Source organism: Sander vitreus, chromosome 10, assembly GCF_031162955.1.
Source record: "Sander vitreus isolate 19-12246 chromosome 10, sanVit1, whole genome shotgun sequence".
NCBI classification, from domain to species: Eukaryota; Metazoa; Chordata; class Actinopteri; order Perciformes; family Percidae; genus Sander; species Sander vitreus.
Genome location: NC_135864.1, coordinates 32,270,422 through 32,294,565, shown reverse-complemented (window position 1 = coordinate 32,294,565; position 24,144 = coordinate 32,270,422). Strand labels below are relative to the sequence as shown.

At 42.4% G+C, this 24,144-nt stretch overlaps 1 protein-coding gene across 2 annotated transcripts in view; it reads right to left on the bottom strand.

Moving 5' to 3' along the window:
• The window catches only part of ppp3cb (protein phosphatase 3, catalytic subunit, beta isozyme), a 57,392-nt gene that overhangs the window by 32,316 nt on the left and 932 nt on the right, over positions 1–24,144 (bottom strand). For both annotated transcript variants that reach the window (XM_078261170.1, XM_078261171.1), the window contains exons 2-4: positions 9,917–10,117; positions 6,369–6,493; positions 1,073–1,184 (exon numbers count right to left, since the gene is read on the bottom strand). In XM_078261170.1, coding sequence (XP_078117296.1) covers positions 1,073–1,184; positions 6,369–6,493; positions 9,917–10,117 — 438 coding nt within the window. The remainder of the gene's footprint in view (positions 1–1,072; positions 1,185–6,368; positions 6,494–9,916; positions 10,118–24,144) is intronic.

Sequence of the window (24,144 nt, the reverse complement as noted above, 5' to 3'; positions counted from 1 at the left end):
ATCCTGAAATGTTGTGGTGTACTGATGATGACCAAATGGAGTGGTTGTTTGGTAGAAGTTGGCGACTTTTGTCTCTAAAGCATGGCACAAAAAGACAAGGTTTATTTGTTTAAGGAAGGAAAATCACAGACTGGTATTATATATGTCAATGTTTAGTCGGGATACTGTTTCGAAACATATCAGGGTTTTTTTCAAATGCAAAAAAAAATTGAATAAAACACCCAAAATTCATTGAAAGTAGAGATCCATATCTTGTTGTACTGTACTACTACAAATGCACGTGGTTTGGAATCATCCATGTTATTTTCGGGTAATCAAAATTAGGTACTATTTTGGTATCTGGTCCCTTTGGTATCCCCCTCCCTAAGTAATGGTGTCTTGTAAGCCCGTTTGGGCCGGGCATACTTTTTGTGTGCATGGCACAATAATAAAATGATTCATGCATTCATTCATATAGTAAATATATTTGAGTTTTAACTGTTGGTTGAGAAATTGTGATGGACATTTTTGCTTTTTAAAATGTATTTTTTAGTTTCACATTGAATCAATTGATAATAAAAAAAATAATCTGCAGATGAATTGATACTGAAAACAATTCTTATCTGCAGCCCTACTTAGCTTTATAATACCTGTAAGAGCCACATATTGTATGTTGTTTATGGTCTCATTTATATTATTTATTGATTATTATATTGTGCGCTTATATTATAGGTGGTAGGTGTTTTCATCGCGGTGTGAGCAGAAGTGATAACATATTAGTTTGCTTCATCTGTTCACCTGGGTTTTTTGGGCTTTGACAGAGAGGGGGTGAGCCTGGGAGCGAACACTTTCTCTACTAACGCACTTATCTCACAAGGTAACTTTACATTTGGTAACTGCAGTGCTAGTTGGCAGCACTTTGTTGTGCTGCTTACAGCCACAACAATACCTTTAACAGAAAGAACTGATATCATTTGAAGGAGTAGGGTGGGATGAGATTAAAGAGGGAAGAACAACCAAGATGTGAGGTGTGAGAGAGGCATTGACACAAAGGTAGAGAGAGAGAAGGAGTACAAACACAAGAGTTACTCACATTCTTGTTTGAAGGTGAAATATTCTGTCAGGTGTCTACATTCATGGTTCCCCCGTAGAAGAAAGAGCGTCTTTGGGTAGAGGATTTTCAGTGACCACAGGTATAACACACACTAAAGGTTCACCGGGGAAGAGAAAGCATTAACACTGGTTAGCGGTAAGCAGCTGCACATTAACAACAACATCATTAAACTTGACCAACAAAAAAAGAGGTTTCAGAATTTGGGATACATTTATGATGCATTGTGGTAAGTCATTGCAACAAATTAAGCTGATCATATATTTGCTGTATACTGTACTTTTCTGGAAATATATGTCATTTCTTATATTGTCTGGCTCAAAGGACAAGTTCGACATTTTAGGAAGTGAGGTCCAGTCATACCAGCATGGTAGGCAGATTCTTTCTTCCAGTCTTTATGCTTAGCTAAGCTAGAGAAAACTACAACACTTCCGCTTTTGTATGGATTAAACAAACAATATGCTACATGTTTCCGCTGTCTTTATGCTAAGGCACGTGTCAAACTTAAATCCAGCCCCTCACAGATTTTGATCCGGCCCGCCAACATATTCTCACTCCCATCTCGTAAAATACGGACGCTTGGTCAGGTGCCTTTGTCGTTATTGACGCTAAAAGTCTCCTTTAGATAGATAGATAGATAGATAGATAGACAGATAGATAGATAGATAGATAGATAGATAGATAGATAGATAGATAGATAGACAGATAGATAGATAGATAGATAGATAGATAGATAGATAGATAGATAGACAGATAGATAGATAGACAGATAGATAGATAGATAGATAGATAGATAGATAGATAGATAGATAGATAGATAGATAGATAGACAGATAGATAGATAGATAGATAGATAGATAGATAGATAGATAGATAGATAGATAGACAGATAGATAGATAGATAGATAGATAGATAGACAGATAGATAGATAGATAGATAGATAGATAGATATCACTTTATTGTCTGTGTACACGGACATTTGTCTTGCAATACAAGCTCCAACAATTACAACACAACAATCAAAAAGCTAAAAACATAGAGGCATCAATAAAAACATAAATAGATACTTAATTAATATGAGGGGGGCCTTGCCCTGCAAGAGTGGTGGTCTTAAATAGCCATACATATATAGATTAAGTGAAAGTGTGTGTGTGTGTGTGTGTGTGTGTGTGTGGGGGGGGCTCCTGTATTGATTCAGCAGAGAACAAATGAGTGTTTATATTTGTTCTTTCTGCAGTCTGGGACCTTACAGCGCCTCCCGGAAGGGATGCAACACATGGGAGGAGTCCTGGGAGATTTTATCAGCCAGTCTGACGATGTGCAGTAAGTGGCTTTCAGTGAACGCGTTCTCCACTGAGTGTCCCACCAATTTGGAACAGATTCCCAGGAGCCGTAGAATCCTGGCCTTCAGATGAGCTGAGAGGCCTCCAAACCACACTGCGCCTCCATACTGCAGAATGCTTTGAATTGTTGATACAAAGAAAAGAGACAGGATTTCGCTGCTCGCTTCGAATGACCTAAGTCTCCTTAAAAAGTAGATTCTTTGCTGTACTTTGCTGCAGATATAGTCTACATGATAGGTCCAAGAAAGGTCACTGTCCACGTGCACTCCAAGATATTTGAGCGATGATTTTTGTTTTATGGTTTGATTGTGAATGATTATTGGTGTAACGTGGCACTCATGAGAGGTGCCGAAGATAATCTCCTCAGTTTTCTGTGTGTTGAGGATGAGGGCATTTAGATCACACCACTTTACCAGATTATTCACTGTTTCCACATAGAGATCAGACCCCTCCCCCTCCTTCATCAGAGCTACCAGTACAGTATCATCGGAAAATTTGATGATATGGTGGTTGGATGCAAAGGTAACACAGTCGTTGGTATAGAGTGTGAAGAGCAGAGGAGAGCTAACACATCCTTGTGGGGCACCGCAGCTAGTTGTGACCATGGGGGAATAGGTGTTATTGACCCTAACCAGCTGTTGCCTGTTAGTGAGGAAGGAACAGTACCAGTGAATGAGATATGGGTTCGTACCCATTTGAACCATTTTGGATAACAATATGTCCAGTTTTATTGTATTGAATGTAGAGGAGAAGTCAGTGAACAGTACCCTTGCATATGGCTTTATTTTCGGAGCGTCCAGGTGTTTTGAGACCAGATGCATGAGAGTGCCAACAGCATCCTCTGTGCTGCGCTGTTGCCTGTATGCAAACTGGAACGGATCCAGTATGTCCTTTACAGACTGAGAGAGTACACAGAATATGATTTTTTCCAATGACTTCATTAATACAGATGTTAATGCCACAGGTCTGAAGTCATTGCACTCCTTGGGGCATGATTTATTTGGTAGGGGGATGATGTGCGATGTCTTCCAGGCGATGGGGACAGTATGTGTATCCATGGACTGTTGGAAGATGGGTTGCCACACTGGGGCTGGCTCCTTGCTATAAGTTTTAAGGATAGAGGCACTGATGTTATCTGGGCCGGTGAAAAGGTTGTGTGTGGGCTTACGCTTCCGTCACACGTGGGAATAACGGGATGGTTAAAGACACACGCGGGACACGAACCCCTGTCTCCTGGGTGAAAGTCCTGTGTTTGACCCATCCACCACCCCGACCAACCACCCTGTGCGGAATTTCCCCCTTACATACTACTCTCTAAACCCTGTGTAGCTGCTGCTCTCCCCGGTACGTTCTACAAACACGCTGAAGGACGCTTTTTTCATCGTTTCAGACGCTGACAGCCACTGTCCAAACGTCCGTATTTTACGAGTTCGGAGTGAGAACGGGTTGGGCCCGCATATCAACTTAGGTTCACAATACATTTTGGCCCGCCCAGTTGGGCACATAACCAAAAAGAGGGGAAACTGTTTTTCAAACTGCAACTACACGACACTAAAAGCAGTGTTTGTCAGATTTGCCGACTTTGAGACTCCTTTTACAGTGTGGCCCTCAGTGAAATTAAGTTTGACACCCCTGTGCTAAGGTAAACTACCATCCCCTGGCTCCATATTCATATTTAACAGACAAACATGAGAGTGGTATCACTTTTCTTATCTAACTCTAAAACAAGAAAGCAAATAAGCGTACTTCCCAAAATGTCCAACTATTCCTTTAAGCCACACACTACAGTGTAGACAACTTTCTCTCTAGCACATCATTGCTAGTTAAGTATATGCATATGGCATATCCCTTTTAGTCCTCCTCTTTAAATTCAAACTAGAGACTGGCCAAATTAATTGAGCTGAAATTGAATTGATCCTTACGCTGGTCTAAAGCTAGAAATAAAAAGGCTTTTGGCAAGAATCATCCCAAACAGGAGCATGCTGACTGAGTTAACAGGAAAAAAGGCTGTGTCCAACATCTTTTAGAATATAAAAATCATCCAACATGTTTTCACTGTCATCACTTTGTTAATCCTGCAAATGGCTCAGAGAGTGTTCTCTCACCTTTACATAGAATCATCCATGCCCTTCATTACCTCCCCTGTCTATGTGCCCTTGAAGTGTGTTAGGTACTGTAGGTGGCCTAAATATTAGCCTCTTTCCGACCAGGTAGTTACAGGAACGTAGTTATAGGAACAGTCCACTTCTAAACAGTTCTACGAAATCTCCCCCAAAACCGGTTTTGCCATTTGCATTCACACTGGCCAAGTGGCCATAGGAACTGGTAGGAGGGGTAAAGGAGTGACGCAAGCACAGCAGCGGTCTTCATAGCGTTGTCACTTGACTTTAGCGCCACATACAACAACAAACCAGCATGGAGGAGGCCATCGGAGTTCGAACGGCGGCGTTTAAATACTAGGCTGTAGTACTTAACAGAGAAACACAGAAGACGAAGGCTCCAGCGTAATATGATCCTAATTAATATGATGGAAGAAGACAGAAGAGCAGAGCGCAACAGGCAAACGAAAACGACGGGTAAGTTTAACTAGCATTAACAATTAGCTGGTTGAATGTGTGATGTTTGTCTTATGAGTTAGCATATGTAGGCGAATTGCAACAGACAGGGAAGAATATGTACTGTTTGTGTTTCAGACGTTGCTAGTTCACTAAGGGTTCCTATGTGGAAAAGGGAAAAGACCCTGCCCTGAAGTAGGAGCTGAATGAGTTACAGGAATTTAGGAATTTAATAATCCCCAAATTGGTCCAGTCGAAACACAAGAAAAAAAGGGTTCTAGGAACGTTATGTTCTAGGAACTGCAAAAATCCCTCTGGTCAAATTAGTTTATTATTAGGATAAACCCCTTGAGATGTATCATCCAAGGGAAGGGACTCTTGCTCCTTCCCCTCCAAACTCACTCTATGTCAATGAGACATTCCTCACACCATGGTGGCTAAGTGGCTCAACAAGCTAAGACATTCACCATGTTCTTGTATTAGTTTGTGATTGACATTTTTTTTTATTATATATTATTATATATATTACAGTATATATATTATAATGTTTTAAACAGATGACATAACAACCACAATATTAAAGACCATACAACAAAATAATAACCAAATAGACAAACCGTAAACCAAATAAACATATGTATAATGACAACACCATAAGCCCATCATACACGTGTCTCCCATTCTTCCATCCTCTTAAAAGAATCTGTCTGGCTATAATTAAACTAGTTTGGACCCAGCTTCTTATGTGCTTATCCATTCCGCTTAGGATTGATCCATCTCCTAGAACAAATAATCTTGGGCTGAATGGAACCTGGGTCCCTGCAATCTGACATAGGTTATCATTGGTTGCATGTGCCTGTATTATATGGATTCAAGTCACACTCCTGATCTGTGGTGCATTTCTGCCAGACTAAGTAATCACAAAAATACCTTATTGCACCTACGTCTGTTTTACAGAATCAAATGTTCAAACAGGATATACTATCTCTGCTCAGTGTCCATGTTATACTCTTGTTAGTGATAACTGACCTTGAGTCATCCATGAATTTTAAATCACTTTGATCTGTACATTTTCAGACACACATTGTGGTGTGTCGATGCCAATATCAAGTAGCCTGTTGTACATTTATAATACATTAAATACAGCCCGGTGTAGTAACTGTACACCTCCGTAGTGAAATAAACCTCGCCACTAGAAACTGTATCATAGATTTCATATACACTATAATGGACATTGATTAAGTTGTAAGCCTACTGTATACACACTACACTGAGCTTACAACTTTTTTGAGTGAATACACACCCAGTGAAATAGAGATGTGTTCTTATGTAGGCTTCTGTGAAGTATGTGCAGTGCTAGATAAAGTGTCCATCCTCACCTCGATACTGAAGTAGCCCCTGTCCACATAGTCCCCTAGGAAGAGGTAGCGCGTGTTGGCAGGAGAACCTCCCACTTCAAACAGCTTCATCAGGTCGAAGAACTGGCCGTGGATATCTCCACATACTGTGGAAACAGCACGCAGCAGTGTTAGGATCATAAAGACCATCGTTTTTAGCTGCCACTTGTTAAGTTTCCACAATTGAGAATCAAGTACGTCGGGACGGGAAGTGCGTCTTTGCTTCAGTGGCTCCATATGGCCTGATTTGCATCTGCAGAGGTATATCTGTGCTGTCTGCTGCTCTAGAGACATCAGTCATCTGCATAAAGAAAATATCCTAAAAGGATCTACTGCAATTATTTTGAGGTCTCTACTACTAGTCAGGAAAGGAGCGTACCAGGGGTCGCATGTTTAGAATCTATACTGATATTCTCAAAATGTCTTAAATGTTAATGGTCTCTATGCTTACACACTATTTAGAGCTGAAACACTTAGCTGATCAACTGATTAGTTGATTGACTAAAAATTATTATTATTATTTATATTATTAATTTGAGTCACTTTTCAAGCAAAACAAAAAAAAGAAGACATTTGCTGGTTCCAGCTTCTCAGATGTGCAGATTTGCTGCTTTTCTTTGTCTAATTTTAAAATTATTCTGAATATATTGGGAATTTGGACAAACTAAGCTATTTGAATATGTCACCTTGCGTTCTGGGAAATTGTGATTGGCATTTTACAACATTTCATTAACATTAGTCATTAAGAACATTACTGGCAGTTGAATTGATAATGAAACATTGCTAACTGGTGCCCTAATACCATCTCTTACTGCTGTGCTATAAATCGTGTTTGTTTTAAAATAACAGCACCCTTCACTACATTAAGTGAAATGTGTTCTTATTCATGATCTATTAAACTTACCTTTGTGATTAACTCTAAATCTGATTCAGTACACAGTTCAATGGCTGTTTCCAACCATTTTTCAACAGATTTGTTCCAAGTCACATCCAGGAGTATTGGATCAGCAGTCATTTTACAATGGCCATTTTGCATCTGCTTGGCCGGCTACGTCTGTCTGTCTCTCCATCTGCTTGCCGTGTTAATGTCTGTTTTTGTGTCTACCCTTAAGCATCCACTTTAATTCGAACTGAGAATTGGGAATGCAAAATGGCGTGGGTGAAATTGAGCCGTACCTTTCTGCCTCCTCAGACTTGCCTCAGTATTCTCCCAGAAGCCTTCGTGTGACTCCCTAAAAGCCTGTCAGTTCATATGTCAGCCATCTACCTGCCTGTCTGTTCACTAGTCTGTCTATCCAAAAGCATTTCCAGAGAGACTCCTTCAAAGTGCTAAACTCCCAACAAGAACCTGCACTCTTTTTCTGCAGTGTTATCTCTGAAATCTATAGGCTGTTTCCAATCATAGCTACCTCAGACAAAAGAAATCCTCTGAGGTGGGTGTTTCTGGGTGAGAACATGTAGAAGTGGACAAACTTGGAAACCAATCAATGTGTTGCTCATTGGGAATGAGGAAGGTTTGAGAACCTCTGCACTAAGCAGCTTATGATCGGCTGTCTCTCCATCTGCCTGTCTGTCTGTCCTTGTCCCCGGGATCTGTACCTGTGAAAGCCGAGCGATGTTCCTACACTACGTGGGCACGACGTCCCACGCAGAATTATCTCACCACTGGCATTTGCATAAACGCGCACACAAACATGCAGAGATACACAGGCACATAAACCAAGCAGTGTCGATAGGTTGAGAGTGTCTGTGTCTGCCTGTCTGCTTGTCTGTCTTCTGTGACATTGTCTCAGAAACTTGTTTTCCATTTTGTTCTTCATCGATCTCAATCTCCTCCTCCTCCTCCTCCTCCCCTCGACATTCTCCTCGGTTCATACTATTTCCCTGGCAAGGGAATACATGCGGAAATTACCAAAGCTAGCGCTCTGCCATTGTGAGGTGCATAAGTGCCAATTGCTTCTCTCAGTAAAGTGTGACCGAACAACAGTTCATATTAACGAGGGTGGCAGATACGTATGGCAGATTAATGAATCAACGGATGGAATCTGACTAATACATAATTACTGATCTTTCTGCTATTCCTCTGTCGCTCTATCCCTCTGTTAGACTGTCGCTGTCTGTGCGTTCACTGTTAAAGTGTGTGATCTATTCGTTTGTCACTCATGCACACTAAGGCATGGATACCCGACCCGAGCCCGACGGGTCCCAACGGGTCCCAACAGGGTCCCATTGGTACCCGACGGGCCGGATTCGGACAGATATTTAGAAATTTATCTTAGAATCAATCTTAGAATTATTAATTATCAATCTAGAAATCGAGCACGGTCACATCAGCGCAATAAGGCATTTGTTGTAAAATGGTGCTGCGGCTCCTTTAAAATAGCTTAAGTGCATGTGTGTGTGTGTGGTAAAGTGAGCTGAAGAAGAGATAGAGAAAGAGGAAGCAGACGTTAGGATGCGACCGGAGCAGAGTCGGTGGAATACGTTAAAGTTTTGTACACAGTGTGTGTGAGTCCGAAATAAACCCCAGACTGAAAGCCAAGTTCATGCATTTGCTCACCAGAAAGGGGATTTTAACCCCCGACGTTATTCATTTTATAACGTCGGTCCTGGAGGTAACGAGTCTCCCCTGGGTTTCTTATTAACGTGCGCTTGTTGCCCCGTGTGTGCTGATGACCTCATCTGTTGACATTTCCGAATGCCTTCCTACAGTTGCTTAATAAAAGCTTTCCACACAAACAAACGTACATGTGTCATTAGTATGAGAAAAAAATGAGATTTTAACTGTGTCGGGCTCGGGTCGGGCTCGGACATAAATATCTTAATGCCTGTCGGGTTCGGGTCGGGGTCGGTTACTGCTCTGTCGGATGCGGGGCCGGGCTAGGACAGACAAATGCGGCCTGATCCGGACTATAATGCACACACATACTGTATATATAAACACTTCTAGCATGTTTGTGCAGGTAGTCCCAATGGGAGCTTTGCAAACTGTTTTTAAAGGAATAGTTTGACATTTACTCACTTTCTTACAGAGAGTTTGATGAGAAGATTGATACGCAGCCGGTTAGCTTAGCTTAGCATAAAGACTGGAAACGGGGGGGAAACGGTTAGCTAAACTCTGTCCAAAAGTTACAAAATCTGCCTACACAAGTAAAGCTCACTGACATTGTATCTTGTTTATTTAATATGTTTTTTTCGTAGTGTTCAAGCAAACAAAATATTCCACGTTAATTAGAGAGCTAGCTGTTTCCCTGTTTCCAGAGTTAATGATAAGATAAGATAAGCTAAGCTAAGCTGCTGGTTGTAGCATCATATTTACCATACAGACATGACAGCAGTACCAATCCTCTCATCTTACTCTTGGCTAGAAAGCGAATTGGCATTTTACCCAAAATGTCAAGCTATTCCATTACAGTGACTGATATCAGCTTTAGCTTTCCTCCTATTTTCCTCCAACTGCACTGTAATTGTTCACACAATTACAGACTAATTTACACTCCATTAATTTGTTCTCCATCACTATACCATACCCGTGACTGGCGCCTCAATGTCCAACATAGTGCGCTCCTGGCGCAGGATGGCGGCGCCCTCATCGATGATGCGCAGGGCCACGGCCTCCTCCAGTCGGCCCTCCTTGGTGAGGTGAGCTTTGAGCAGGTCCACCCGCGGCCGGCCCTCAGCGTCAAACACCTCCTTCATGGTGAGCCGGTGGGCCAGGGGGAACGGGACCGCTGGAGAGAGGGAGGTTGGGAGTGATGGAAAGGATAGGGAGTGAGAAGAAGATGTAGTGAGATGGAGGCAGAGGAGAATAAATGATGCAGGAAGGAAAGGGGGAGAAGATATGGCAGACAACATTTGAGATTAAAAGGTGGAGGAGAGTTTGAATGGGAGTACGGATATGTGGATAGAGGTGAGTTAGATCATGAAGGGAATGAGAGAAGTTGATACGGAAGAAAATAGAAGAATGTTCATTATAATTGCACAACATAATTTATTCATATTTCCTGTATTCTTTAACAAGCTTGCCTACAAACATCACAGGCCCTCAATCCTCACCATTATCCTGATCACACCGCTGCTGTAGGCTTTGACTGAGTGTGTGTGTGTGTGTGTGTGTGTGTGTGTGTGTATGTGTGTGTGTGTGTGTGTGTGTGTGTGTGTGTGTGTGTGTGTGTGTGTGTGTGTGTGTGTGTGTGTGTGTGTGTGTGTGTGTTTTGGAGGCCTAAGCGGGTTGTGTTGAAGCAGGGGCTGCCAGAGTTATCAGGGCTGCCTGCCTCTGTTCTGCAGTAATGTCTTTCTTACATAATGAAGGCCCCCAGGGCGCTGCTGGAAAGGGGGGTTGACTGACGACGGGGGTGATACAGCAAGAGCGCACAGCTGCACGTGAAGAGTCACGTACACACATACGAGGACACATTCTACAAAACGCAGACACACACACACACACACACACACACACACACACACACACACATGAGCGGTCTTAACAAACAGGCACAAACTCAGTGGCAAGAAACAAAAGGCAGAGGCGCAGAGGCGCATGCGTACATCATGTATGACACAATGGCGTTAACACACATGATCGCATACGTGTGTGGTGTGTGAGTCTACAGTGGCACACACACACACACACACACACTCATAAAAGGCATTGTTATGCAGGATCCACAGAGCCTGTTGGAGCCCCACCAGTGCTAACACAGATAATGGCCTAGATCGCAAACTAAAAACTAGGCCTGGCTCTCTCTCTCTCTCTTACTCTCTCTATCTCTCTCTCTCTCTCTCTCACACACACACACACACACGGGGAGCCTCAGTTTTACCTTAAACCAGAAAAGCATACACACATTGAGTTCATGTACTGTATGTGTGCAAGCTTCAAAAGAACACTGTAACTTTTATGTGACTTGTACCAGCATCATTACAATTTGTAGCACTCTCTCTCTACAGGCACACACTTCCGCTCTCTGTCACTCTGTCTCTGTTTTGCCCCTTCTCTATTTACTTACTCTCTTGTTGCTTCCCTCTCTTTCCGTCCATGTAACAGACCACAGTCTCCTCAGTGCGCTTTCACACTGATGTCCATCATTACATTTTAATGTGATACTCACATTTAATTTTTTTACAGTTTGGGAATTGGGATGTTGATTGTCTGTATGTGTCAAAGTGACACGTGTGTTGATTGAGAGCTACTCCTATTGAAAAGTGATTGCAAAATTCATTCATTTATTCATTTCATTTCATTTATTATACAGGAAAGGATTACAAGTAACATTTAGTTACATTTTAAACGGGCCTGACTCAGTTTTCAAACTGGTTTCCAGCAGGTTTCTGTTCTGCAGAAACATAGAACATAGAACACAGTTACGGCACATGAAGACAGAAACACTTGTACAGGACATTAGCATGGGCTAGACAGATACAGACAACTAAAAACAACAATATAGACAAACAAGACTTGGACAATACATGAACTATTAATGAGTGCAAGTGTAACTGAGTATCAAGTGTAACTGTTGAGAAGGAACAGTTTGTATGCCTTTTTGAAATATGTGATGGATGTCAGTGTTCTGATGTGATGGGGAATGTCATTCCAAATTTTGGTGTATGTATGAAAAAAGGATTTCTGACCATAGTTGTTTTTGTATGGGGGGGGACTGGAATGAATGCCTGTGAGACTGACCTAGTGAGGCGTACTGGTCTCATATTGTGTGTCGGTGAAGTGCTATTTTGAATCTGAAAATAAAATGGAATAGCGTGGCTGTTGATGTAGTTCTGGTAAGTCAGAGCGTTTGGTGGTGAGACCACTTTGTAAGATTACTGTGGATCTTGAGAGCTCGATTGTATAGTCATGCTGTTGGTTCAGTAATTTCCTTAGTGGTAAGAGACCAGATTGGAAGACAGTTGGACATTGTTGAAAACACAATTGCATGTAGATAGATTTCAGAAACAGAAAAGGAAATATATGATCTAATATTGTTAGTTGTAAATGTATTGTAGCCCGGTTGTGTTTGTTGTTTGAAATACTCTTGATGAAGGTCCGGAGGGATTGTTGTACATAAACAATGCAAGAGCAGAGTGTGGGATTTCTTCCTTTGTTCCAAGTTCATTTTTTCACAGTAAAAGCAGCTCAACGTGAAACCAGACCTGAAACAACCACTGAAACAGCATTATTTGGCCAGTATATACACTAAATGAACCGGACAAATCGGTTACAGTAAACCTAAATCAACACTTTATGAGTAATTATGAGAATTGACTCGTTATTTCAAATATGGCTGTGAATGAACATCGCTTCTGACATACCATACAGGCATAGTTGCTCTGGTTTTGAGCTATTTTCAGACTAAACCATCTTTGGACCTCACCTGGAAGAAAGGGGGGGAACTGTATTTGCCTTGCTACATCCTGCTACACTCCGTAACGCCCTGCAGTGCCTTGCTACGCCATGAATTACTACAACTACTATTTCTAGTCATAGTTCCATTATCTTTATTGTGACTATTATTGCCACTGTTCATCACACCTCCCAACCGGCACCGTCAGACACCGCCCACCAAGAGCCTGGGTCTGTCCGAGGTTTCTCCCTAAAAGGGAGTTTTTCCTCACCACTGTCGCACTAAATGCTTGCTCTTGGGGGAATTACTGGAATGGTTGGGTCTTTGTAAATTATAGTGTGGTCTACCACACTTTACTCTATCTGTAAAGTGTCTTGAGATAACTCTGTTTATGACTTGATACTATAAATACAATTGAATTGAATTGAATTGAATTGAATCACACCAGAACAACACAGGACACCTTAACCAAAACCCATCTCAGGGTACCCTAAAGTAGCTAATGGCACCTCAGGGCTGCATAGGTTAGCTCTACCACAACCTGAGACACTTTTACGCACCTTAAGACTGAACACAACACACAAGAGCACCCTGAGACATCCCAGGACACCACGGCCTGCCAGGCTGAAGGGTCTGTTTCCCATCGATTGAGAACAACGGATCTACACGTTAAAACCAGTTTTGCCTCTCAGATTAGGACTGATTGAGAGTTTAAAAAGGTTTGTGCACACCAAGCTGTCAGAGAGAATAAGACTTACTCATGACTTCATATTTATTTATAAAAAGGGAACAACATGGCTCAGTCAGTGTGTGGCTAATCCTCCTCTGTCATTGTACTGCAATGTAATGCACTGTCCTATACTGCTGGCACGGCACCATCCAGGGCTGAACTGTGCTACAAATTGTAATGATGCTGGTACAAGTCACATAAAAGCTACAGTGTGTGTGTGTGTGTGTGTGTGTGTGTGTGTGTGTGTGTGTGTGTGTGTGTGTGTGTGTGTGTGTGTGTGTGAGAGAGAGAGAGAGAGAGAAGAAGCGAGAGGGAAGCAGTGTGAAACTCGTAAATTGTGAAAGTAGGACAGGTATGAGAGAGTGGAGAGCAGCAGAGACACAGAGCTTGGGGAAGGGACTATACTTGGGAAAAACTATACTTGGCAGTTAAGGAATGGAGAGAGGAGAGAGTCACACCGAGAAGGTCTTTTGCACCTGACGACTGACTATTTGATGAGCGCACAATTCCAGGGGAACACTTCTGGATTTGAGACCAACTTTGAGAGGTTCAAGCATATGGGAAGGTTGAAGACTGCAAGCTGTCTGGGGTTTAGAGCTGTAAATTATGAAGAAAACAAACACAGCTGAATTGAATATTGCAAGTCTGATATGAATTTGTGGAACATGTTGGTACAACTTCTTCCTCAAAGCAATTTTGTTGGCAAAAATCAGGATTATCGCTGATAATAATGGAAGGCTTTCTGCATAATGCATCAGAATTTGTAAGCCTGGAGCACAACATTAACGCAGAAGAAACGCATTTACATTTAATACAGCGCCCACATTTAAAAGCTGCAGTATATGCATTCAGTAGTACAACTGATCATCCCACGTTAAGCAGTTTGTGGGCCATCAGATAGGCCTGGTTCATGTATTTGTATGCATCTTATTCTTGTGATGCTCTGGGCTGAATTAGATTTAGGCTTTTACAAAAGATAACGTTTGAATGCTAACATATTGCTGTTCAGCAGGAATAATGCTTCTCGTGTTCACCATCTTAGTTGAGTGTATTAGCATGCTAACATTTGCTAATTAGCACTCAGCTGAGGCTGATAGAAATGGCATCAGTTTGTTGTTTGAACAAAAGTAAACCAAAGTATTGGACAAATCTAAATTTTGACCTGACGGTGGCACTAAAAGAAATGTCACAGGATCACCAAAGTCATTAGGATTCATCCTCTAGGCACCATGAAAAACCCTGAAATATTTCCAGACAAAGCAGCCAGACATGCTGCTGGCGTGGCTAAAACTCCATGATTATATAGGGACACACACTTCATATAAATAAAGTTGGCATCTTTTTGTTTTCCGTCTGTTAATTGAGCCGTTTCTCTCTTAAACCCTTTGTGATTCATTCATTTTGTAAAGGACTTCACTGAGAAGTACATTTTAAGTCTCGCATGTGAAAGCGAGAAAAGGAAAATGGGGTTTTAAGGCAAACAAAGCTTGAGCTCCTTAAAAAGCATGAAGCAAATCAAAAAGGTTTAAACCCTGTGGGGCTTCGGGTTGACTTAAATTCACATTCAGTTCAGTCAAAACAAAATATGTCAACATTTATAAATCACAAAGAGCGTCCAGTTCAATTTCAGTGACTAAATTGAACGGGTCGTGACGTGCTTGGCTCACATACACAAAGGATCATGGCTTTACCACCTTAAAAAGGACTCTCTGTGTTCTTCTGTTTGATAATAAGAAAATCATTTTTTGGTTCCTAATGCAACAAGAACAGACTGTTCACATTTTGTTCTTGAGCTTGTGCAAAACAAATTGCACCTCCTGACTATTCAAAAAGCTGAGTAGTTTCAAGTGTGTGTGTGTGTGTGTGTGTGTGTGTGTGTGTGTGTGTGAGAGAGAGAGAGAGTTGTGTGAGAGAGCTGTGTGAGACTAGAGATCTATCACAAGTCTGGGTAGTTTCTCGCTGCATGAGCGATGAGGCTATGCGAATAAACTATGGCTACAGCGTAAAACGTGATTTATGGTTCTGCAGAGGCTCCACGCAGAGCATTCCCCGTAGCCAATGTGAGGGGCCTGAAGTTTAGAATTGTGCGTTGGTGTGTGCGTCGATCTCTCTAAGAGAATAGCAGGGCCGGCATGTGTGTGTGCGTGGGGAGTGTGTGGTAGAGCGAGTGAGAGAGTGACGGAGTAGCGACTCTAGAGTCATAGTGAGAGAAACAAAAGTGTCTCCCCTGTTCTTTCTGACCACGGTGGGAAATCTGGAGCAGGAAAAGTTAACCCTCTCCTTGATTTCATGTTGTTTATAGAGAAGTAGGGGGGAATGCAACGCTACCAAGCTACGGCCGAGCGACGTACGGCGTCACCGCGACATGTAGTTACGTTTTTCGAGAGGTGCACGTCAGGCTACGGCGTAGGGTCGGTGCCACCACGTACCTACATACGTAGTCACGGCGTAGATTCAACACAGAGGCATACATAGGTCGTCAGGAATTTTGTTCAATTGGGCAGGTTTTAACTCTTATTTCATGTCAGCTAGCATTTTCCATGTTTCATACTGTCCGGATATGAAGGCAAATGAATATAATATTTTATTATTTATACATATATATATATTATTCATTTATACATCCCGTTTAGTGCATCAACTCTTTCTTTTTTTTTGCACAATTGTGGAAGTTTTATCGAAATTTGCCATTTCATTACAACTTTTCTAATGCAATACTTCAAAATGCACATCAAATATGTGAATGGAAACATGGCTATAGACACACATTGTGTACAGAAATATTAATTAATGTGTGTTGTCCTTATAAATACATGAAATAAATGACATACTGGATAAAATAGTGTCAGAGTGAGTTCCAAATCATTTCTCCAAGATGATTTTAGCTAAACGTACAGTAAGCTCAGACCATAAATGCCACACTTCTTGAGAAAAGTGATGGTGGATTGTGTTTCTCTCCAGTGCTGCTCTGAGGCATTTTTAACACTTTGGATGTGTTTCAACCTTGTGAGAGAACTTTGGTCTCTGACGGTACAGTATAATCTGTCCCTTGTCTGAGTACAGACTGAACACAGTGAACTCCATGTTCTGAAGTGCAGGCACGTAGTGTGAAAACATAACTATCCTTCCTTTTCACTAAAGCAACCAATCACACGGTGCATGGGGTGCGTTTGCGGTGAGCTGGACCAAGGGGTGTGAGATAAGAAAAGGGGTGAAAGCATTTTTAGCTTCTTCCTAATGTACTGTTTTTGTCTTCTGGCCCACTCTCAAAAAGCTGAACTCCCCGGTGTGGAATTTATTAGGTGCCGAAAGGTGCCAGCTCAGCCAAAAAGCTCCACATCACAGCGCAGCCTGAGAGAAAATCTATGACATAGCTTTCAACCAAATTTCCTAAATTTGTTTGGGCTGGCCTAATAGCCTAACTGGAGCAGAATCGGATCAGAATCATCTTGTTATTGTGTGCACCCTCCCTAATGGCTAAAGTTAATTATGGGGATATTTCATCAGTTTTAATAACACAGGGACACCATTCACAATGAGAGGGGTTGGTGCATGATGTAGGAAGTGACAGCAAGCGAGAACAGACAGATTGCAGAAATGACTGTAGAAGTCACCCGTGATCCATCTGGCCTCATTTGTGTCTGTCCTCCAAATGTTGCAAAGTATGACTAAACAGGTATTAAAAGACACAAACGTGCGCTCCTTTTGTAACAGATCATTGAAAAGAAAAAGGAAATCCTCTCTGGTGCTGAGCAATAAATATGCCATGCCTTACGCTACAATAGCGCACATGGCAAAAATGATACATACAAAGTAATTACTGAAGCACATACAGTATAAACAGCCTATATGTGCTACACGCAAGCTATGAATCAATTAATTACAGTGCATTAGAAATACTGTGTCTGAGCAGACTGTATCTTTTCTGGTGTTCATCCAGCAGCATCGACCAGAACTAATGGCATGCCTATAATGTGTGTGTCTCTGTATGTTAAACGTGTTGCCCTCTATAGGACCTCATCTAAAGCGATCACACACACATCGCCCCAGATCACTTCATTCCGCTGCCTGTCTCTGCATGAATAAATGAAGGAGGGAGAAACTGAGGGAGGGATGAAAAGAATGAGTGCAGCGTATGAGAAAAGAAAGAGCGACAGAGGGAGAGAGAGAGGGAAAGTAAAAATGTGTGGTGTATGAGAGAGGAGAGATATATGTTCACATGCACACTGTGTGTGTGTGTGTGTGTGTGTGTGTGTGTGTGTGTGTGTGTGTGTGTGTGTGTGTGTGTGTGTGTGTTTATCTACCATCTTTGACCCAAATCAGCTAACATACTGTAGATCCATGGGTCTTTGAAGGTGGTGGTAGGGGGACAACTAAAGATGTGTTTGAAGTCATTCAATTAATGCACACTACACACATGAAGGACCATCTGTGTACACAAAAACACACACACACACACACACACACACACACACACACACACACACACACAAACAACGGCCCATCCCCTCACAGCCTGTCCTCATTAGACAATCCCTTTCTCTCTCTTTCTCTCTCTCTTTCTCTCTCTCTCTGGAGTACCTTCTCTATAAATAGTCCTTGCCCTACCGCCTTCCCCACAGGGCACACAGAGACCTGTCAAGGTGGGACCCCTGGCTTACAACGATAACACCAAAATCCAACACACCCACACACACACACACACACACATACAACGCTAACACAGGACTCACGGAACTAGAAGGGAATGGGACAGCATGTTACACTAAAAAGGAAATATGCCCAGTATGCCCCAAGCCTTGCCAGAGGTGGTGTGTGTGAGTGTGAGTGTGTGTGTGTGTGTGTGTGTGTGTGTGTGTGTGTGTGTGTGTGTGTGTGTGTGTCTGTGTGTGTGTAAGCATGCGTGTGCATATTTGATATGGCTCCACTCAGCTTTGATGAATACTATTCACACATTCATTGATATGTTTAAGAGGTCAGAATTTACAAAACGATAAATATCACCATTGCACTTTAAATCGTCATCTCTTCATGAGGACTACTTTCTCAGTGCAAGCCAAGGGAGCGAGGCCTTTGGTTTCAACAAGAGATTCTAATAATGCTGGATTGCTGTTTGAGGATATGATCGCATGTGAGGACATCTTTGAAATGATCAAACTCTTTGTAACCTGCATTAGTGTTTAGTGCATTGGCATGCTACTATCTCTTGTAGCTCTGTCCTGCATTATGCTAGCACACACACACACACACACACACACACACACACACACACACACACACACACACACACACACACACAGTATGCTTAATAATCATATGACAGATAATATCCTCCAATTGACAAGTCTGAGGCTGGATGGTTTGTTAGTTTTAAACTCCGAAACTGTTTAAGGGATGAAGACAAATCAGCAAAGATAGTCCACTTTCTGTTGATTAGGTATACCTCGTCTTTAACAGAAAAAGATGTAATGAACACAATACCACCTTTGGATTACTAAAATGTTCATTTTCAGAAATGTTTTGATTCAACTCCATTGCCATTTTTGAGATTGTATGGGTATTTCTCACACTGTACAGTATGCTGGAAAAATACAGGTAACCAATAACATTAATGATGTACCAAGGGGAGGAAAAAGTAAGTATAACGACCCACTCGCCTGTTCGGGCATCATCGTATCATAATAATTTCATTTGAATGTTTTTTTTCTACGTTTTTGTTTACATTTTTGTCGCTTTTTTAATGTTTTTTTTACGCTTTTTTGACGGGGGGGTTTCCCCGAAATTAGACCGTTTTTTCTATATATTTTGGATGGGTTTTTTCTACTATGACTTTTTTTTCTTTTTTTTTTAAGTAAAACTTTTTTTCGATGTTTTGAAAAAATTGTATAGGGGCCAGTAAAAATTGACTTTTGGCAGACAAGTAAAAAAAAAAACCTTAGCGTTAACACTGTGTGCCATTTGTTCCATAATAATAAATGTTCCATTTAGGTGAACCAGTAGGCCATGTCAGTGTCAGAGTTAGCATGCACGTTAACAGGGCCCACAACACTAGAATGGCTATTTAGCCATGATTAATGTATTTGACACGTCAAAATATCCACCGTGAGAACGGGCAATTGGATTGCAATATAGTTGGGAGTTCTTATGAAGGAAACTTGTATCTATGTTTCAACTGATTGTTCCACCTTCTGATGGGCGGCTGTATCCAATGAACAGTGTTTTTCTTAATCATTTAATCTTTAATATAAAACAAATGACAACAGCAGTTCATCTTTAGCAGACCCAAACGGAATCTGCATATTTTTTACAGTTTTCAGCGGTGATCCAGAATGAAAATCTACGAAATTTAGTGGACTGTTTTTTTTTTAACTTGTTGAATTATTTTGATTTTTTTAATTTGCTTACAATCTGCGGAAAATTCCGCAGCCGCAGATTCCGTGCAGCCCTGATCATTAGCTACCCAAAGTTATGTCCCAAAATTGTTTGTCTCAGGTATTCAATTTACAACTAGAAGGGTACTCGTAGAGGGCAGACCTCCACAAAGGCCAAATGCCCTATCTCGCATTGTTGAAAAAAAAATGTGAAAAATAATTTCTGTATGCTCCCCGTGATTCAGATCAGCTCTAAAATGTAATGGGTTCTTTGTTGGCCCATGCTCGACCATTCCACCAAGTGTCATGAAAATCAGGCCAGTAGTTTTCCCCGTAATGATAACCCTGTAGCCACGGAATCATTGGTGCTTTTATTTGATCAAGCCTGTCATGGCTTGGCTCCTAGACAACCTTGTTATTAAACCTTTCTCACATCTCATAAGCTCGGAGCTCTGTAAGTGTGCCAGTAAGCTGTGACAGTGAGCCAGCATGCACAACACCAAACCCTGAACTAACTGATAAATGGAATGCAGCCATCATTAATGTTATTAATTATACCTGTGCTTCCATGAAAAAGGTCTATAAGGCAGAAGCTGTGCAGTGGAAGTGATGCATTACACAGTATCTGTAATTATGTTTGTGTTTTTATGTTAAAGAATCAAGCATAAGCCCAGAAGTATCATGTTGCTAGTGTAGCAGAGTTAATAATTCCACTTGCCATTAAAAGGTAACTTTTCATTTGGCTAGTAGTTTCCATATGAGACAGCCTTTTTCTGTAACACAAGCGCCATGTATTAGTGCTATTCTGCAGACTTCAGGGTAGATTAGAGACCATTTTTGTTTTGTTTCTTTTGTTTTAGCTTAAATGGAAAAAGTTTGCCACGTTGTGCTAGCTTGCTGGTTGGGGCCTAGCTTGATAACCTAACTTTTATGATACAACCGTGACAACAGTAAACTGAATAATTTCTGTTTTCATTTAGCTAACTGGAGCTCTTTCTAGCGACGAACGTGATTGTAAAACACTATTCTGCTATTTATCAGGTATGGTTGTCTACTTTTGTGATTATGTACTTGTATTTTGTTAATGTCATGTGAAATGCTGTTAACCAGTCTGCAGTAGCCTGTTTCGTGCTAACTGGAGCTCTTTATAGCAACGAACGTCGGCTGTGATAGCCAACGAAGAGCGACGGCTTTGTCTGTAACACCACACAACGCAAGAGAGAGAGAATATACACCACCACCATTTTTTCAAGGTTTTACACTGTCTGATTAATACACAGAACAACCTTACTCACAAAACTCCTCCATGTTTTCCATTTCCCATATTTTCGCTGCTAAAGGGGTACCCACATAGCCTGGTCCTACCAGACTCTGGTACATTTCATTTGTACAGACAGTCTGGCCACTCTCCATTGACAAGTGTTAACTTCCGTGAAGGCGGGTACTCTGTTGAAGTTTAAAACTATTGGATCTGCCCAGAGCCACTCTGGTAGCCTGCGTACTGTCTGGTAGGACCAGGCTAACAAGAGGGGAGACGACAACAACTATCGGCTTAGCATCGCTAGCGTTAGCCTTAGCCAACTCCTTCACCACTGACGGAGCGAGCTGGAAAATCAAACTTTTCCCAAACCCCGTGGGGTTCTACAGCTCTCGTGGCTGTAGGTCCAATGAGACAACTTGTAGGGGGACCGAAGAGGGAAAAGTTACATAGTATGCCTTTCACTTCTGGATATTCAGCAGCGTTGCCACAACTTTCTCCGCCGCCATTACGGAACTCGCCGAAGGTTACCGAACCTCAACGTCATCGTTCTCAGCCACTCCCTCTGTTCGCTGATTGGACCTGTTAAAATTGGATCGGAGAAAACCCAAAAATATACCGCAAACCCAGACGTAGTACTGAAGGAAAATGAAAATTGAGCGGAAGTATGTAGGAGGGCGGAGCCAGGCTAGTACCCACAGGCAGAGAGATACAAATTTAAATGATGTCACTGATTCATTTTTTTGTCAATCAAGCTTTTCAGCACTAGGTGTGAGCTTCAGCGGATCTATCTGCACCCTGCTTTGACCCTCACATCAGGATTCCAGGAAATCGACAGGGAGATTAGCGCTGCCGAGCCACTGTACCAGCCTCCATGTTTGCATTGTATGTAATCTATAAGCAGATAACACTAAGTCCTCATTTTGCACACCCAAGATTCCTTGCTGTTGACTCATGGGTACAGGTTTGCCCTTTGTCACCAGTGAATGCTGGTACAATATACCTGATAGCATGATGTCTCTTCTCTGTGTCACTCACTAATGAGAAATTAGGATCGTTGTGGCTCTATTGTAGATACAGTTATGGATCTGGCATGAAGAGTAACAGTTACATTGTGTTTCTACAACATCAAGTAAAATATCCTGTTCTACTCCAGCCTACCTTACTTAAAAACAATAAAGGCAATATTTGGCGGCAACTACTTTTAAGTTATTAAACTAAACTTTTATGCAAGAGTCACATAATCACATTTTGGCTCTGAAGCCAGCTTGTTTTTCACACACGCACAGACGGGTTTGCATGGTAAGTGAATCAAGGGTGTGAGAAGTCAATTGGTTAAGTCAGAGGATGCTGTCCTGCCACTCAGCAGTGTGAAACACTACTTCCCTTGTCTCTTCTCCATCCCTCTGTCTCTCTCTCCCTCTCTCTCTCTAGCTACTCCACCTCCTCCGTGGCCTTGTCACATTCTCTCCTTCCCTCTCTCCCTCACCTCGCCCCCACACTCTCTGCCTCTCTGTCCATTCCTCTCGCTATGCTTTGTCCTTTGGCTCCATCGCTGTGCACTTCTCTCCCCTGAATATCACTAAAATCCATAACATGGGGAACGACCGGGCACAGTTCATCCGCCAGTAGTGACGTCTCTTTGACTGATGCCCCCATCTCTCGCAGGCTCCACACACACTAAATCATTCTTACCTGACTGATGAATTGCTGTGTTGTTTTGCTGCACGTTTGTTACAGAATGTGCATTTATGTCTATTTGTGTGTGTGTGTGTGTGTGTGTGTGTGTGTGTGTGTGTGTGAGATGGATGATGCATGAGGATATTGGTGAGGCAGCTGAGCTCCGGTGGCCCAGCTGCATTACAACACACATGCAAACAAAATGAAGATGTAGGCTAATAAAAAAAAATACACACACATGTGAAGGGGAGCTACTGATTTGGGGGTGAGGGCAGATAACTAATGGATGGCTTGGGGGAGTCAGTGTCAATTTGCCGTCAGTCAGTTTTCTCAGGGGATCCAGATTTCGTTGCACCGCCCATGCACAACTGCATCCATGTACTCACACGCGCGCGCAAACATACATACACACACACACACACACACACACACACACTGAAGAAATATGCACATGCAGTCCTGAAGTCCTACGTGCAAAAACTGCAAGAGCCTCCACGCCCCCAGCCCAGCCCACCCCCTTCCAAGCACGACGCACGCACGGAATACCGGGGCATGCCCAAGCGACGCATCCAACTGTCAGCTCCGCTTCTTCCGGCAGAGAGACCTTGAGTTTATTAAGGGGAGCCAGTGGGAGAGCTAGCCAGCCAGCCAGGCATCGTCGCATGTGACAGCCTGCGTGCGTGGAAGCGCCGCTTCCATGCCAGCCTTGTTGTGTGACCCGATAAGCACGACAATCTGTGCAAGTTCCGCGTGTCATAACCCGAGCGGGAGCCCTTCCTCGCCTCCTATAGCCGCCCACGCGTAAAATTAGAAACGGACACTCTCATAAACACATTAAATATTCTGCAATCCAGTGATGCAATAACACCATTAGGGCGGTATGCATCATCATCGTCGGGCAATAGGCTCGGATACGCAGCGCAGCATCCCTAAACTCAATCTGGTCTCTCATTTGACCCTCGGAGAAACACGAGGGGGAAGCCAGGGAGACCTTTACGGAGACGCGGAAGAGCGATACGCACGGGAGAAGCACAATCACCCGCTGACATTCAGGCCTTTAATGAGAACAGGTCGACTTCAAACAACTCGTAAATCCATCATGTGAACTCGTGGTTTTTTAAACGTCACATTGGCGAACATCAGGCTGATTCCTTTAATAGGCCGATGTAATTAAACCAAACTCACAGTTCTGGAGGTGGCACTCGGCCTGGCAAAGTTGTCAGCCTACCTGCCATTTAAACCATTCGATTATCTGACTTTGACTCAGATTTGGCAAAAAAATACAACTCTATCGTTAAGGCAGGCCACCCTATATGTGGTCGGCACATCCACCACCGGGGCGCCGCTACGACGTGCAGCTAGAGATAGGCTACAGTAGCCT